At 34.7% G+C, this 16,292-nt stretch overlaps 3 protein-coding genes and 1 long non-coding RNA gene across 7 annotated transcripts in view; 2 read left to right on the forward strand and 2 right to left on the reverse strand.

The window, feature by feature from the left end:
• LOC121738200 (zinc finger protein 260-like) overlaps window positions 1-10,196 on the reverse strand; it is a 190,336-nt gene extending 180,140 nt beyond the window's left edge. The window contains exons 1-6 of one of the 4 annotated variants that reach the window (XM_042130117.1): window positions 10,017-10,196; window positions 9,474-9,566; window positions 9,202-9,367; window positions 8,777-8,989; window positions 5,953-6,730; window positions 5,234-5,784 (exon numbers count right to left, since the gene is read on the reverse strand). In XM_042130117.1, coding sequence (XP_041986051.1) covers window positions 5,234-5,784; window positions 5,953-6,730; window positions 8,777-8,989; window positions 9,202-9,367; window positions 9,474-9,566; window positions 10,017-10,124 — 1,909 coding nt within the window. In that variant the 5' untranslated portion in view covers window positions 10,125-10,196. Of the gene's footprint in view, window positions 1-5,233; window positions 5,785-5,905; window positions 6,731-8,770; window positions 8,990-9,201; window positions 9,368-9,473; window positions 9,567-10,016 lie in introns of all 4 variants that reach the window. The other 3 variants (XM_042130116.1, XM_042130118.1, XM_042130119.1) reach the window with 3 other exon arrangements.
• LOC121738206 (zinc finger protein OZF-like) overlaps window positions 1-16,292 on the reverse strand; it is a 137,480-nt gene that overhangs the window by 76,570 nt on the left and 44,618 nt on the right. The gene's annotated exons all lie outside the window — the stretch shown is intronic.
• The window catches only part of LOC121738209 (gastrula zinc finger protein XlCGF57.1-like), a 76,145-nt gene that overhangs the window by 29,269 nt on the left and 30,584 nt on the right, over window positions 1-16,292 (forward strand). The gene's annotated exons all lie outside the window — the stretch shown is intronic.
• LOC121738232 overlaps window positions 1-16,292 on the forward strand; it is a 28,838-nt gene that overhangs the window by 3,855 nt on the left and 8,691 nt on the right. The window lies entirely within an intron of this gene.

The raw sequence follows: 16,292 nt of genomic DNA on the forward strand, positions 1-16,292 counted from the left end.
TCTAACCCAGTAACTCGTTCTTTCATTACGTCGAAATCTTTACGAAGCTTAGTCACCGTGTCACTGACATCCTTTATAGCCAGGAGCGCTTTCTCTTGGAGGTCCTTTTGTTGCTCTTGTGACTCTTGCAAAGCGCCGAGCTTGCGGTCTTGTGACTCTTGCAAAGCGCCGAGCTTGCGGTCTTGAGATGCCATCATTGCCTGAATTTCAGCCCTTTGAGAATCTTGCAAAGCGCCTAGCTTGCGGTCTTGTGACTCCTGCAATGCGCCGAGCTTGCGGTCTTGTGACTCCTGCAATGCGCCGAGCTTGCGGTCTTGTGACTCCTGCAATGCCTGAATTAATCCAATTAGGCTTTCTAATTGAAGAGCCACTTGAGGGGTCGCAGAAGCTACGGGCGAGTCGAGACGGGTAGAGCCAGTGGCCGGAGCTTGAGCCGGCGGGCCCCGGTGGGCGGGGCCAGTGGGCGTGGCCTGAGTGGGCGGGGCCAGTGGGCGTGGCTACGCCAAAAGTGGGCGGAGTCTGAGGGGCGTGGCCAGTGGGCGTGGTTTCACCCGAAGTGGGCGGAGCCTGGTGGGCGTGGTCAGTGGGCGGAGCCAGGTGGGCAGGGCCGGTGAGTAGGACCTGTCCCTCAGTGGGTGGAACTTGGTCCCCAGTGGGTGTGGCCTCCGCAACTCCCCTCTCGGAGTCAATGGCAGCAGCTCGCTGCGCCATTGTCCTGACACTCCCCTTGAAGTCCTCTCTCGTAGTCAATGGCATCTCCAAATCGCACTTCTGACACCAGTTGTTACGTGCTAGGGTTCGAGGATTTGGAGAGAAAGACCTAATGACTCTCTTGAAGACTTTATTAACACTGCACTAAACACTAGGTCACAACACTTAGCACTAAGTCCAAACACTAATCACTAGGTCCAATCACTAAGCACTATCACTGTCCTAGGTCGTAGCCAAGTCGCAGGTTTCACTGGTTCACTCACTTGTTGTCGCCTCGAAGATCGCTCAGATTGAACTGACTCGCCGGGCCTGCCTGCGGCTCTTTTTATATGGCGAGACAAATTCCAGAAAGTTCCCGATTCACGTAAACAAGTAAACAACCGTGGGAACTTTCTAGGAGGCTCGAGAATGTACCACAATAAAACTGCCGTCCTTACGATAAGTGCGGTAAGTTGAATTTCATTTAGACCTTATAGACTCAGTCATAAGGTCTTAATTAAAACACGTAGACACGCAAACAAATAAACGGTAAACACGTAAACAAACATTGGACCTTTCTAGAAGGTTCGAGTATGTACTTGCGCACCTCATGCCATCTAGTATTGAGTAGGGGATTTGAGTTGCCTGTGCTCCCTCGGTAAGCTTCGCTGGTTTGTGGCTAGATGGCACCACGTGTACCATGTACCGTAACAGTACTTTGCCCTAAGCAAGTTTTTGTAAACTGTGTCGGTTTTTAAAAATTTAATTTAATCTTGTATCTTGTAAAATACAAGGATTAAAATAGTGGATAATCTAATACAAAGTAGTTCTCCTGATATCACATTTGGCACATCCGATATTGCCTTACGTTTTAAGTGGATAGTATCTAATGAAAGTTTGAATAGCGATCATCTTATAATTTTTTTTCGATACAAGTGCAATGTTTTAATCATACTGAAATTAAGAAACATAATTTTAAAATGGCCGATTGGTCGGAATATAAAAATTTTATACAACTAAATTATTCTTGTATTAATGCAGACCTCACTATTCAGGAGTACTACAATAAGTTATTAAAACTGATTAACGATGCTGCAGACAAGGCCATACCTTTTAGTAGGATTTGTAATTATTTACCAGCTACTATTTTTACTCCAAAACATTATTGGTCCCCATTACTTTCGCGTTTAGTGGCCGATGGCTAGCAATTTTCAGAAGAAACCCAACTCCCCTAAATTTTACTGTCTATAAACAAAAAGTAGCTGAAGTTCAACGACAAATTAGAAAAGCTCGAATGAATTCTTTTAAATACTTCTATAACAGCTTAGATTCGACCACATCTACCAGTGACTTGTGGGCTAAAATGCAGTGGGTAAAAGGTTTTAGGAATTATCAAAATTCTAACGTTATGGTCTATGATCGAGCATATTTATTTATTAAACAGTTCACTCCGGATTATGCGACACCAGACTCACCTAAGTTTTTATCGACGAATAGACAATTAGAAGTAAGGACACCTCACCGGGCTCAGATGGTGTAACATACTCAATGATACATAATTTCCCTCGTAAGGTGATTTTATTATGTTTTTTTAACAAGTGCCTTTCTTCAGGTATTATTCCAGATCAGTGGAGGGATGTACGAGTGATTCCTATACCGAAACCGGGAAGAGATCCGAACGAAGTATCTTTTTTTAGGCCCGTATAAATAGTTGGCTTTCAAAATTCATCTCAAGACGCTAGTTGGTTGATATCCTCTCAAACACTGATCAGCAACTTAGGATGTTATCTAATTGATAGTTTAGCATCAGGAGCGTTTCGGTTGATACTAATATCATGATATCGGCTCAATCACCCCAAATCAGCAACTAAATATAAACTAAATATTTGAAGCCTATTCTACACATACGAGTTACGTTTCGTTTATACGATTAAAAATCGATTTTAATAATAAATTAAAATTTTACTATATTATCTTTATTTTCTCACATATTTATAACACAAATTACCAAAAGTAATTAACCTTGTTATTTTTGTATTATCCTAACTCATTTTTGATTAAATTAAATGAAAAAACTCATAACTCTACATATTTTATAAAACACGTTCAGTCAAACGGAACGCGTTGAAGTCAACAGCTGACTGCTGTCACTATCAAGTGTCAAGTACCGTAAATCGGGGTAAATTGGTCCAATCTTCCCCTTCAATTAAAAATTAAACCTTCTTCTGTTACGATCAGAGTTATTCAAGGTATACTTGCGGATGTATGGTAAGCTGTTTTAGAAGTAAGATAGCGTTAGATTACCAAATTATCGTTATATTTTGAGAAAATCAAATAAAACCTTGTTGAATTCCAATTTACCCCTGATGGGGATAATAGGTTCGAGACCGAGGGAAATAGAAATTGTAATACTAATAATAATATTTATTATTAATATTATTATTAGTATTATTTAATTTAAGCTGTTCTTCGTTGACTTTATCTCATCTAAAGGTGGCTTTCGGATCTTTGCCGCGAGCGACCGCAACCGGTGAAAATTTAAATAAAATGCTACTTTATGATATAGAATATAAGTGTCATTTTCTACTGACATTTTGGTGGCAACCCACGCTGCTGCCGGCGGCGGCGTAAAAGCTAGTAGGTAGAGTAAAATGAAACCTATCGCCTATGTCATAAAGTGGCATTTCGTTTGAATTTTCGTCAGTCGCGGTCGCTCGCGGCAAAGATCCGAAAGCCACCTAAAAGCTTGCTTTAGAATTCGTCGTATTTCTTATAGGTTTTAGCACCCGGTTTAGGTAAGTACGTAGTTACGAGGCATTCTGAAAAAAATAAAATGAAAATAATGAAGTGTCGCTAAAATAATAAAATAAGTTTTTATTGCCAACTTCGATGTTAGTAAATTGTGTTTTAAAAATTACAAATAGAATAGAAAGTATTATTGCAACTAAATAAATGCACAATTAAAATGTTTGACAACCCTATTTGAACATTCCACCTAACCCCTTAGTCTTACCAAATATCCCCCGTATTGTTCCAATTATAGCAGTTCATGAACCAATTTTCCCCCTTCGCGTTCCAATTATGGCAAAAAATATCTAAAAATTAGTGTTCTACAAAAACTAAGATTTTCAATGAAATTACGCAATAATTTTCTTATCTTCACGTTTTTTTAGGGCGTATTACAATATTTTAATCCAATTCACGTCAATATCAACACTTTTTCGCAGTGTAACTCTTTAAAAACACAAAGTTAAAATGCACAAAAGCCGCATGTCCATCAAGACCTATCTTTGAAAGGTTTTTTTTTTATTGTAACCTGATTGGTAGACTTAGAGGTTTTTTGTGATTTGGTGGCGGTGATTATGGCTGTTTTAAGCTCAGTAGGAAATATGCCATCTTCTATACAAATATTGATAATTTAACTATGCGGTGATGGTATTACTTCAGCCACACTTTTTACTACCGGAGTAGATATTTCGTCAATACATTATAAATATGAATGCTTTGAAGTTGTACAATAAAAGCATTTTAACCGATTCGTTGCCACCTTCATTTTCACGACTTCTTACCACCTTCATTTTCACGACTTCTTACCACAGGCCAAGCAGTTTGTTCGATGACGCGCCATAAGCGCCCCACGTGCGGCATTGGCCACTGGTACAACTAACACATATTCTGTGCCACTGGTTGTGTTTTATGCACATTCAGACTAAGGAATTGTAATTATAGTATAATAAATTAGTTTTAACGTGTTTTTTAACAACCCTTGTATGCCGCGCCTGGCGCGTCATCGGCCTCACTGAATCTTTTTAAATGACGCGCTGGGCGCGGCAGTGGCCACGAATCGGTTAAGCATTACATGGTTCTTTTATATTTTATCGATTCCTTGTGAGTAAATACCAAAGTAATTTTTATAGTCAAATTGTCTATTATTATTATTAAAAAGTAATAAAAAGACATTATTTAATTGACTGTAGAAAATTACTTTGGGAAAACAAATTAATACAAATGTATTAAAATCAAGGGACTGTACTGCTAGTGGTTCAAAGTTGGAACCATATACCATCAGACGGCGCCACCTTCCATACATTTTAAAGTTTTACCTCTATACCCTATATATAAGTTACTCTATGCACAAAATGTCCACACGATGACGGGCTGACCAGTTTAAGATGACCCGCTACCTGCATGGGAATCAACTTCCTCCAGTGTACATAGCCTTAGCAGCTTTGCAAACTTTTATAAAAGTTTAAGAATAGTTTTTAACGTATTTTTTAAATGCTGCACTATTATTAAAGCAGTTTTCTTCATACAGATTATATGATCTTTGCCTGCTTATTTTAATTCCTGCAGTCGCCAAAAATTCTCGCCTGTATGAACTCTAGTATGTGCTGTGAAATTGCTTTTGTGTGAAATTTTTTTTGAACATATGTCACAACTCACAACAAAACGGTTATCGCCTAATGTTTTCTTATGTGTATTGTCAAACTGTTTTTCTGTGAAAATTTCTTTGAACATATGTCACAGATATATGGCTTCTCGCCTGTATGTATTCTTGTGTGTATAGTCAATTTGCTTTTTGTACAAAATTTCTTTGGACAAACACCACAGCTATGTAGTTTTTCGCCTGTATGCACTCTTGTGTGTAAATTCAATTCGCTTTTCCTTGGAAATTTCTTTGAACAAATGTCACAACTAAATGGTTTCTCTCCTGTATGAATTTTAATGTGTTCAGTCAAATCTTGTCTTGCAGCAAATTTCTTTGGACAAATGTCACAACTAAATGGTTTCTCGCCTGTATGAACTCTTGTGTGTACAGTCAAATGGTATTTCCATAAAAATTTCTTTGGACAAACATCACAGCTATATGGTTTTTCGCCCGTATGAATTGTTTTGTGTAAGGTCAAATAGTTTTTTTTTGAAAATTTATTTGAACAAATATCACAGCTATACGGTTTCTCGCCCTTATGAATTTTTTTGTGTCGTGTCAAATATGCTTTAGTTAAAAATTTCTTTGAACAAATGTCACAACTAAATTGTTTTTCGCCTGTATGAAGTCTAGTGTGTGCAGTCAAACTGCTTTTCTGTGAAAATTTCTTTGAACATATGTCACAGCTATATGGCTTTTCGCCTATATGTATTCTTGTGTGTACAGTCAATTTGCTTTTTGTACAAAATTTCTTTGGACAAACACCACAGCTATGTAGTTTTTCACCTGTATGCACTCTTGTGTGTAAATTCAATTCGCTTTTCCTTGGAAATTTCTTTGAACAAATGTCACAACTAAATGGTTTCTCTCCTGTATGAATTTTAATGTGTTCAGTCAAATCTTGTTTTGTAAAAAATTTCTTTGGACAAATCTCACAACTAAATGGTTTCTCACCTGTATGAACTCTTGTGTGTACAGTCAAATGGTTTTTATTTAAAAATTTCTTTGGACAAACATCACAGCTATATGGTTGTTCGCCCGTATGAATTGTTTTATGTACGGTCAAGTAGTTTTTTTTTGAAAATTTATTCAAACAAATATCACAGCTATATGGTTTCTCGCCCTTATGAAATTTTTTGTGTTGTGTCAAATGTGTTTTAGTTGAAAATTTCTTTGAACAAATATCACAGCTATATGGTTTTTCGCCTGTATGCACTCTTGTGTGTAAATTCAATTTGTTTTTCCATGAAAATTTCTTTGAACAAATGTCACAACTAAACGGTTTCTCTCCTGTATGAATTCTTGTGTGTACAGTCAAATCTTTTTTTGTAGTAAATTTACTTGGACAAATGTCACAACTAAAAGGTCTCTCGCCTGTATGCATTCTTGTGTGTACAGTCAATCCGACTTTTGTACAAAAAGTCTTTGGGCACGTGTCACAGCTAAATGAGCGTGTATGAGTTTTCATGTGCCTCAGTAAAAGGCTTTTTGTTGAATAGTTCTTCAAACAAACATCACAGGTGTAGGGTGTCTTGCTGTGCTGTGCTGCGCTGGCATGGCCTCGCCCCTCGCAGTCATTTGTGTTGGGTCGCTCTTCCTCGTGTTTGATACCTGAACAAATATTCTCATGTGATACTGAACCTTTCCATGTGTACATCACTTGTATGAGCATAACACCAGTATACAAGTAGTATTAAGTCACATTTGAATACTCTTCTATACTAATATTAAAATTCTGAAGAGTTTGTTTGAACGCGCTAATCTCGGAAACTCCTGGTCCGATTTGAAAAATTCTTTCAGTGTTTGATAGCCCATTTATTATGCTAAGACTAATAGGAGCGAAGAAATAGAGGAAAATGTGGAAAAAACGGGGGAAATTATATGAAATTGCTTATTATCTTAAGAACTACTGGAGCAATTTTTATGTTATTTGTACAAATGTCACATAAAGAATAGACCACGTGAAGGGACATAGACTATTTTTTGTGGAAAAATATATGGTTGCGTGAAATTCCTAAATTGCGCAAACGAAGCCGCGCAGAACGTCTATATACATATAATAAAATCGTAGGAAAATCAATTATGTACATTGAATATTTTTGTACAATAAAATATAATACTTGGGACATGATCAGCTATGCTAATGCGGACAAAGTCGCGGGCAACAGCTAGTACAGAATATTTTTAATAACGTTGCACTTACCTTATATACACAATTAAATGGTTTATCAATCAGGGAAACAGTATTGTAATGAGGTAATACTCAAAGTTATGTCCGGATAATATATTAGTACCTGGATGACCGAGCTTTGCTCTGTATAGCAAACACTCATTGACTTTGTGTTACTTAATAACGCCATCTGCTGGTCGTTAAAACAATTAGTTGCTAACAAAATAGTATTATTATTCGCCAATAGATGTCAGGAAGAGTCATATTTTTCAGTTTATTGATTATCGATAAATCACAAATAAAAAGACATTGTCTGAAAATGATTCCTAGCTAGATCGATTTATCGCCCCCGAAACCGATTGACATGAAAATTGCGAACTCATAGGCCGCGTACAAGTTAAAGATCGCTTGGTAATGGCGCCTTTGAGTTCTCTTTTGTGAAGTGAGGAGCGAGTAAGTCGCGCGTGGACTACATAGATATTGGTTGATTAACGAAAAGATGGCGACACAAATACCCATGCACTAGTAATAATAATTCATTATTAGTTATTGTCTGTATGCGCCGTATTTTTATGAACAATATTAAGGCCCAATAGTCCCTAAAATAAGCAGGTCGGTGTCTGTCAGTATATCGACGTAAAGGACATTAAAATAACATTCATATCAGCGCGCCTTGTACAGTGGCGGTTACGCGCTCGCCGCGTGCCTTGATAATAGGAAATAGGAGAAAAAACCTTTTGTTTTTAGTATTACACAAATCTAATATATATCTATAAATCGTTTAGGTTACGACAAATGTACTACATTTTTTGTTTTTACTAGAAAGTGTGTAATTTAGACATACACTGATTTAATTATGAAAACAGCGTTATAACAGTCATCGTTGAGATTTTTTTCTATCGAGCAGAATTTTTCAAAAGTCTTAAACCGTAAACCGTAAATTGTGTACTGATATACATTTGCGTATAGGAAATTTTCTCAATTTTAAAACGGTACTTTTTTATACTTAAATAATGACATTTTCTTTACATAAAACATTATTTTAAAATATCGTATTTTTAGAAATTCACATTCATTCAAGTAATAAAATATGTATGACATAAGAATGTTTTTATCCGCAAAGAACTTATCCATACTAATATTATAAATGCGAAAGTGTGTCTGTCTGTCTGTTACCTCTTCACGCCCTAACCGCTGAACCAATTTTGCTGAAATTTGGCATGGAGATACTTTGAGTCCCGGGAAAGGACATAGGATACATTTTGTCCCGAAAAAATTTAAGATTCCCGATTTTCAACGATTTTCATGAAATTTGTATATAGCGATATACAAATTTCATGAAAATCGTTGGAGCCGATTCCGAGATTCCAATTATATATACATTATATATATATATATATATATATATATATATATATATATATATATATATATATATATATATATATATATATTGCTCGTTTAAAGATATAAGATATTACCTTTACCTCTTGGCTGACCCCCCCAGTCCTTGAGATCTTCTAAGACCAGGTGTGTTGTTGGACTTTGACGCACATATTGGTCTTGCTGAGTATAAATACTATCCACAACCTGTGAATCTTGCACGGTTTCAACTTTTGCATTTGCATATACATTAATGGTTTTTTCTTCATTTACTTTATAGTCAATACTGTTTTCTATTATTTCAATCTTATCAATATCTATAATTGGCCAAAGCATAAGAAACAAAGTTAATAACAATAATAAAATATGATAAAGTATGTGAAGACAGAGATGGATGTTCAACTGTCATGCAAAAAACTATGTATTATCTTGATGGTTAAATATGGGGGATTGATGTATATTTTATATTGATTGCAGATTTAATGTTCTACTGTCCCCCCCCCTGAAAGTCAGGTAAAAATATACTTACACTCACTATTCTCTATTTTATCTTTTATGGACACATCATCATGTTCCATGTGTCTCTCCTGGACATCCTCAAATTCCAGAGACTCCTGTTTGACTAACACAACATGGTCCTGTACAGTTTCATTTTCAATATTCTGTGTCGTAAGATGGACTAAAGTTTTTGGTAACTGTAACATTACATTAATTAATAGCAATATTTAATCATCTTTAAGAAAATCACTTTATACAACAACAATCACCATAAAGGATGCTAATTTTTAAACTTTTAGGTACCTGGCTACTGCTTGTTACAATGTTCTGAAGGTTGGCAACTTGTTGTAGTCTTGCATGACATATGTAGCATAGAAAACATAACTCTGCTTTCGCCTGTTCGGAAACAATGACAACATAGATAAAGTCTGACATGAAGTTAGGTTTGCTAGAAAATGATTTTATTCATCACTCTCATGTTATGGATTTTCCAGGCAACTGACATATTTTGATACAGCACCAGATAATACAAGATGTAGCCAGTGACTTTCTAATATTGCAGGGGACGTACATCTTGCTGCGGTTAAAAGTAACAGTTACAGTCATATATTGTGTGATTGATGATAGTTTTTATTTCGAACATCAAATGAATTAAAACTTCTGGTAAGTGGCCGATATATCGAGCGAAAAATCCGAGTGTGGTGTTTTGTGGCTACTGGCTCTGGCCTCGTAGGCCGTAGCCGAACTTTCGATTATGTGAAAATCCGAAAAAAAGAACAAAATGAGTTAAGTTTGATCTGGATTTTTTGTCACCTACAGTTTTGAAATTAAAAAAAATTGTTTTACCTTAAATTCAGCTAGTTTCTCATATACATTTTGCAGATCTGTACCGTAAATGTTGATAGTTCTTTTATTTAAAGATAGGCATACAGAGCATCTAGTTGTTTTTAACATATTCTGGGAGGTATTTAGAAGTGTAATTATATTTCAATAAATCTAATTTCTAAAACCTGGTGAACACAGATAAATTTATATAGTTTCCAAAGTTTTCCAAAGTATTTTACTTAAATTCACAGAATAAGGTTCTTCTTCTTCTTCTTTTTTTTTTTTTTTTTCATATAATGGCACTTCGGCTATAACCATGGCCAGTGTCGAGTATAATATTATGGCGGGAAAACAATATTCTTTATAAAAAAATTTCTATATTATCGTCAGGTCAGTCAGGTCTAAAGTCTAGTCAAAATCTAAGTATAAAGTCAATACAGTCAAGAAGTCAAGTCGGTCGATTCAGTAAAGTGGTAGGACGCTTTACTGAAACTTTTGATGGAGTTTTGGAGGGAACACAAAAGAGCACGTTTCTGGTTATTACATCACTTTCCCACACTTGTGCACGATAACGAATATTTAATGGTTAATATCCTACCAATATTACACATTAAAAACCCAGATAACACAATTTTAGGAAAATAATATAAAAACACAACATCACTCTCTCACATTCTTCCAAAAACTCCCTTCTTCTTCTTTTGGCGTAAGCCTCCCCACACAGAATAAATAAGGTTATCGACAGAAATTATTTGAAGCGACAAAATGCGCTTCTATCATAGAAAAACGTCATTTTTGACATGTGTTTGACAGTTCTCCTTTACCAGCAGCGCTCCCGTCAATGTCACCCACGTTTTTTTTAAGTGGCATGCGCTTAGTTTATTGCCAATGACGAACGGGTAAAACAATGTAAAAAATTAAATTACTACGAAAAACGAGGAATAATTGGAAAAAAGGAATTCAGGACAGGATCAGAATATATATATATATATATATATATATATATATATATATATATATATATATATATATATATATATATATATATATATATATATATATATATATATATATATATATATATATATATATATATATATATATATTTACAAAAGAATACTTAAAATTAAATATAGAAATATCAAATCTCAATATAATTATGTAATATAAAATCAGCTAATATTTGATATATAATATGTTTTCTAGAATGTAATAAACAAATTACTGAAGTAGGAAAAGGAATTTTATTCTTTAACAATGAATCAAGGAAATGAGAACGGTTGTAAAGAGGACAAGAAAAGAATATATGGTTGACATCCCCAACCTCAGCACCACAGGCACAAGAGGGATTGTTAATTATATTAAGTCTAGCAAGATGGTCTGGTGCGCAAGTGTGGCCAAGTCTTAATCGTGATATGATACTACTACATTTTCTATAGAAATTCATATTATAAAACCATGGTTTTGATACAATTTCGGGTTGAATACTATAGAAATGTGCTCCTTTTTGTTTATGACTTTGATCAAATGACGATTTCCATGATGTCTCTAAATGAATTTTGGCTAAAGTTAATAAATCAGGTTAGTAGATTTTGTATGGATTTAAGTCACCACACGTTAGTGCATCATTGGCAAGAGAATCCGCTCTAACATTTCCTTCTATTCCACAATGACTAGGGATCCAAGCAAATGAAACTGAAATACCTTTCTTGGTAACATCTGTTAATAACTGTCATATATATCAAATATAACAGGATATTGTTGTTTAATTTTAAATGGATTCTTGTTAAGAGCTTGAATAGAACTTAAGAGTCTGTAAAAATTATAGATTTTTTAAGTTTGGCTAATGAAATATATTCTAAAGCTTTTAAGATCCCTAAGCATTCTCCAGAGAATACGGTACATTCGGGAGGGAGTTTGATTTTTTGGACAATATTGTACTGGGAATGGAATACACCTACACCAACATGGCCATTAATACTACTTTTAGAAGCATTTGTAAATATATAATGATGATCTTTAAATCGTGTATTAATTATATCAGTAAATCTTTCATTGGCCCTCAAAGAGTTTTTCTCTATGTTACTGGTTAAAATATTTGGAGCGGACACGAGACCCATAAGAAGAAGAAAAAATCGGTAATTTAGAAGAAGAATGAATAGGTGCAGTAAGTGATTGAAATTTAAAATAGCTTACAATTAAACACGGGCTTTGTTTATGTAACCAGTATGAATTTTCGGAAACATGAGAAAGCTGCTGAAGCTTCGCAATAATAGGATGATCATAAAGTTGAAGGCATCGAAAGAGATATTTGTCGGATAAATATTGACGGCGTAAATGTAAAGGTGGATCATAACATTCAACCTGTAAAGCGTTGATTGGACTAGATTTCAGGCTCCAAAAGGAAAGAGCCATATTCTAATATACTGCGAATCAAAGCATTATAAACTAATTTTAGATAAAAAGGATGGGCACCCCACCATACGCCTGCTAGACATCTGATGATATTTACATTTTTTTCGCATCTATTTACGACATAAACACAATGAGGAATTCCGGAAAGCTTTTCATCCAGGATGACACCTAAAAATTTATGATGGTTTTTTTGTGGAATGATCATGTTATCAAAAAATACTCTAACTTGAGGAGTTACGCGCATTCGACTAAAAAGAACTATGGAGCTTTTATTTGGAGATAAATCTAGGCCGTGGTTGTCCAACCAACGCTTAAGAAAATGCAGGGCTTTTGTTAGCTTAGCGGAAGCATCATCAACACTATTCCCTACAACATACAAGGTCAGATCATCCGCATACTGCGAAACATCAACATCCAACAACTCTGCAATGGCCAATTCTAAATCATAAGTATATATGTCATATAACAGAGGGCTCAAAACTAAGCCTTGTGGTAAACCTTTGGTTACAATTCTTATGTATTTACGGCCATTATTATAGAAAATAATAGATTAACAGTTAACAGACAGACAGTTAACAGGTTTATAATAAATGAAATAATTTTTTTAGGAATTTTTAGACGTCTTAGTTTCTGTTTCAATATTGATATAATAACACTATCATATGCATTAGAAAGATCTAAAAAGGCTGAAAGAACGAATTTATTTGAGCTGAAAGCTAATCTTATGTCGGTGGTAAAAGTACTTAAGTTGTCATATGTACTTTTATTACGCCGAAAACCGTATTGGGATGAAGAAAGCAGGCAGTTACTTTCAACAAACCACTCCAGGCGGCATTTGACTAAATGTTCAATTATTTTTAGAAGAACAGATGAGAGAGCTGTTGGACGATATGAAGATGGGAGGGAAGGATCTTTATTTGGTTTCAAAATGGGTAACACTAGTTGACATTTCCACTCCGATGGAATTTTGCCAGATTAAAAAATTGAGTTAATGATTTTAAGATAAACTGATAAACTGTTTTCGTTTAGATGAGAAATAAATGAATAATAAATACCATCAGGCCCAGGAGAGGAATCCGATACATACGAAAGTACATTTTTTAATTCGGCCATGGTAAAGGAGGAATTTAATTCTGAAGACTTCATTTTCATCTATTGTACTATTGTTATGAAATAGGTTAGGAAGATTGACTGTAGGAGCAAGCTTGTCAAGAAAATCATTTGCAATAGAACTAGGAATAGAAACAGAATGAGAAGTATTTTATGCAGATTTGAACCTCCTAATATTTTGCCAAACAACAGATGGAGGAGAATTCGGGGAAAGAGAGGAGCAAAATTTTTTCCAGCTTTCAGATTTTTCTTTTTGAAAAGTAATTTGGTGCTACTTATAATGTTTTTCAATGTCAATAGTTTTCAAGAGACATATTTGTACTATACATTCTTTCAGCCTTCTTTCTCCTTTTCACAGCTTCCATACACTCTTTATCCCACGGTGGGCTGGGAATGGAAGATGATTCATTTTTTATTGGAAAAACTTCATTAGCACTTTCTATCAAGACATCTGTAAAAACGAGAGCATCAATAGAGTCATCTTCACTTGGTAATATCTGTGACAGTTTTACATCGACTTTACTACTGAATTTCTTCCAACATTTATCGGTGACGTTTAGGGTTGCCAACTTTTTACACAAGAAATAGAGTATATTCAGATCTTTAAAATATTTTAAACAGTATTTTAGAAAAATGAACTGTATATTATTTATTTAGTCGTTTAAATACGTACATTACTAGAGAAACTCACTTTGGTATTATAAATTACTTGTAAAAATGAAATGTCTGAGCGTCTAAGTTTAATATGTAATAATAAAGTGTTCTCACTTTGATGCTGAAAACAGTATTTTGTATACTTTATTTTTGTTTAACAGTAAAAAGTATGATTTAGTGAAAAACAGTATAATACTGTTTAAAACAGTATAGTTGGCAACCCTAGTGACGTTATTGAGTTTATACCTGGGAAATAATCTGACATTTTGAATAGGAGCCTGAGAATTATCAAAAGGAGAGGTAGTTAATATGGGGAAGTGATCACTTCCAAAAGTGGATGATAGAACTGACGATGTTAATTGTGTTACAAACTGTGGGGAGCAAATAGTCAAATCAACAACACTTTTGCCTTCTGTTGGACTGGTGCGCCTTGTGGGCTCACCAGAATTTATAACACATTATACAATGTTTATTAATAAGGGGGATGCCCCCTTATTAATAAACATTGTATAAGCTTAGAATAGTTATGCAGTGTTTTGTTGCTGTCACACAAGTGACATTTTTAATTGGATTGTAGAAGACAAAACATCGTGTAACTATTCAAAGCTTATACAACGTTTATTAATAAGGGGGTATGTGTTATAAATTCTGGTGAGCCCACAAGGCGCACCAGTCCAACAGAAGGCAAAAGTGTTGTTGATTTGACTATTTGCTCCCCACAGTTTGTAACACAATTAACATCGTCAGTTCTATCATCCACTTTTGGAAGTGATCACTTCCCCATATTAACTACCTCTCCTTTTGATAATTCTCAGGCTCCTATTCAAAATGTCAGATTATTTCCCAGGTATAAACTCAATAACGTCACTAGGGTTGCCAACTATACTGTTTTAAACAGTATTATACTGTTTTTCACTAAATCATACTTTTTACTGTTAAACAAAAATAAAGTATACAAAATACTGTTTTCAGCATCAAAGTGAGAACACTTTATTATTACATATTAAACTTAGACGCTCAGACATTTCATTTTTACAAGTAATTTATAATACCAAAGTGAGTTTCTCTAGTAATGTACGTATTTAAACGACTAAATAAATAATATACAGTTCATTTTTCTAAAATACTGTTTAAAATATTTTAAAGATCTGAATATACTCTATTTCTTGTGTAAAAAGTTGGCAACCCTAAACGTCACCGATAAATGTTGGAAGAAATTCAGTAGTAAAGTCGATGTAAAACTGTCACAGATATTACCAAGTGAAGATGACTCTATTGATGCTCTCGTTTTTACAGATGTCTTGATAGAAAGTGCTAATGAAGTTTTTCCAATAAAAAATGAATCATCTTCCATTCCCAGCCCACCGTGGGATAAAGAGTGTATGGAAGCTGTGAAAAGGAGAAAGAAGGCTGAAAGAATGTATAGTACAAATATGTCTCTTGAAAACTATTGACATTGAAAAACATTATAAGTAGCACCAAATTACTTTTCAAAAAGAAAAATCTGAAAGCTGGAAAAAATTTTGCTCCTCTCTTTCCCCGAATTCTCCTCCATCTGTTGTTTGGCAAAATATTAGGAGGTTCAAATCTGCATAAAATACTTCTCATTCTGTTTCTATTCCTAGTTCTATTGCAAATGATTTTCTTGACAAGCTTGCTCCTACAGTCAATCTTCCTAACCTATTTCATAACAATAGTACAATAGATGAAAATGAAGTCTTCAGAATTAAATTCCTCCTTTACCATGGCCGAATTAAAAAATGTACTTTCGTATGTATCGGATTCCTCTCCTGGGCCTGATGGTATTTATTATTCATTTATTTCTCATCTAAACGAAAACAGTTTATCAGTTTATCTTAAAATCATTAACTCAATTTTTTAATCTGGCAAAATTCCATCGGAGTGGAAATGTCAACTAGTGTTACCCATTTTGAAACCAAATAAAGATCCTTCCCTCCCATCTTCATATCGTCCAACAGCTCTCTCATCTGTTCTTCTAAAAATAATTGAACATTTAGTCAAATGCCGCCTGGAGTGGTTTGTTGAAAGTAACTGCCTGCTTTCTTCATCCCAATACGGTTTTCGGCGTAATAAAAGTACATATGACAACTTAAGTAC

This window comes from Aricia agestis, chromosome 22 (assembly GCF_905147365.1).
Source record: "Aricia agestis chromosome 22, ilAriAges1.1, whole genome shotgun sequence".
Lineage (NCBI taxonomy): Eukaryota > Metazoa > Arthropoda > Insecta > Lepidoptera > Lycaenidae > Aricia > Aricia agestis.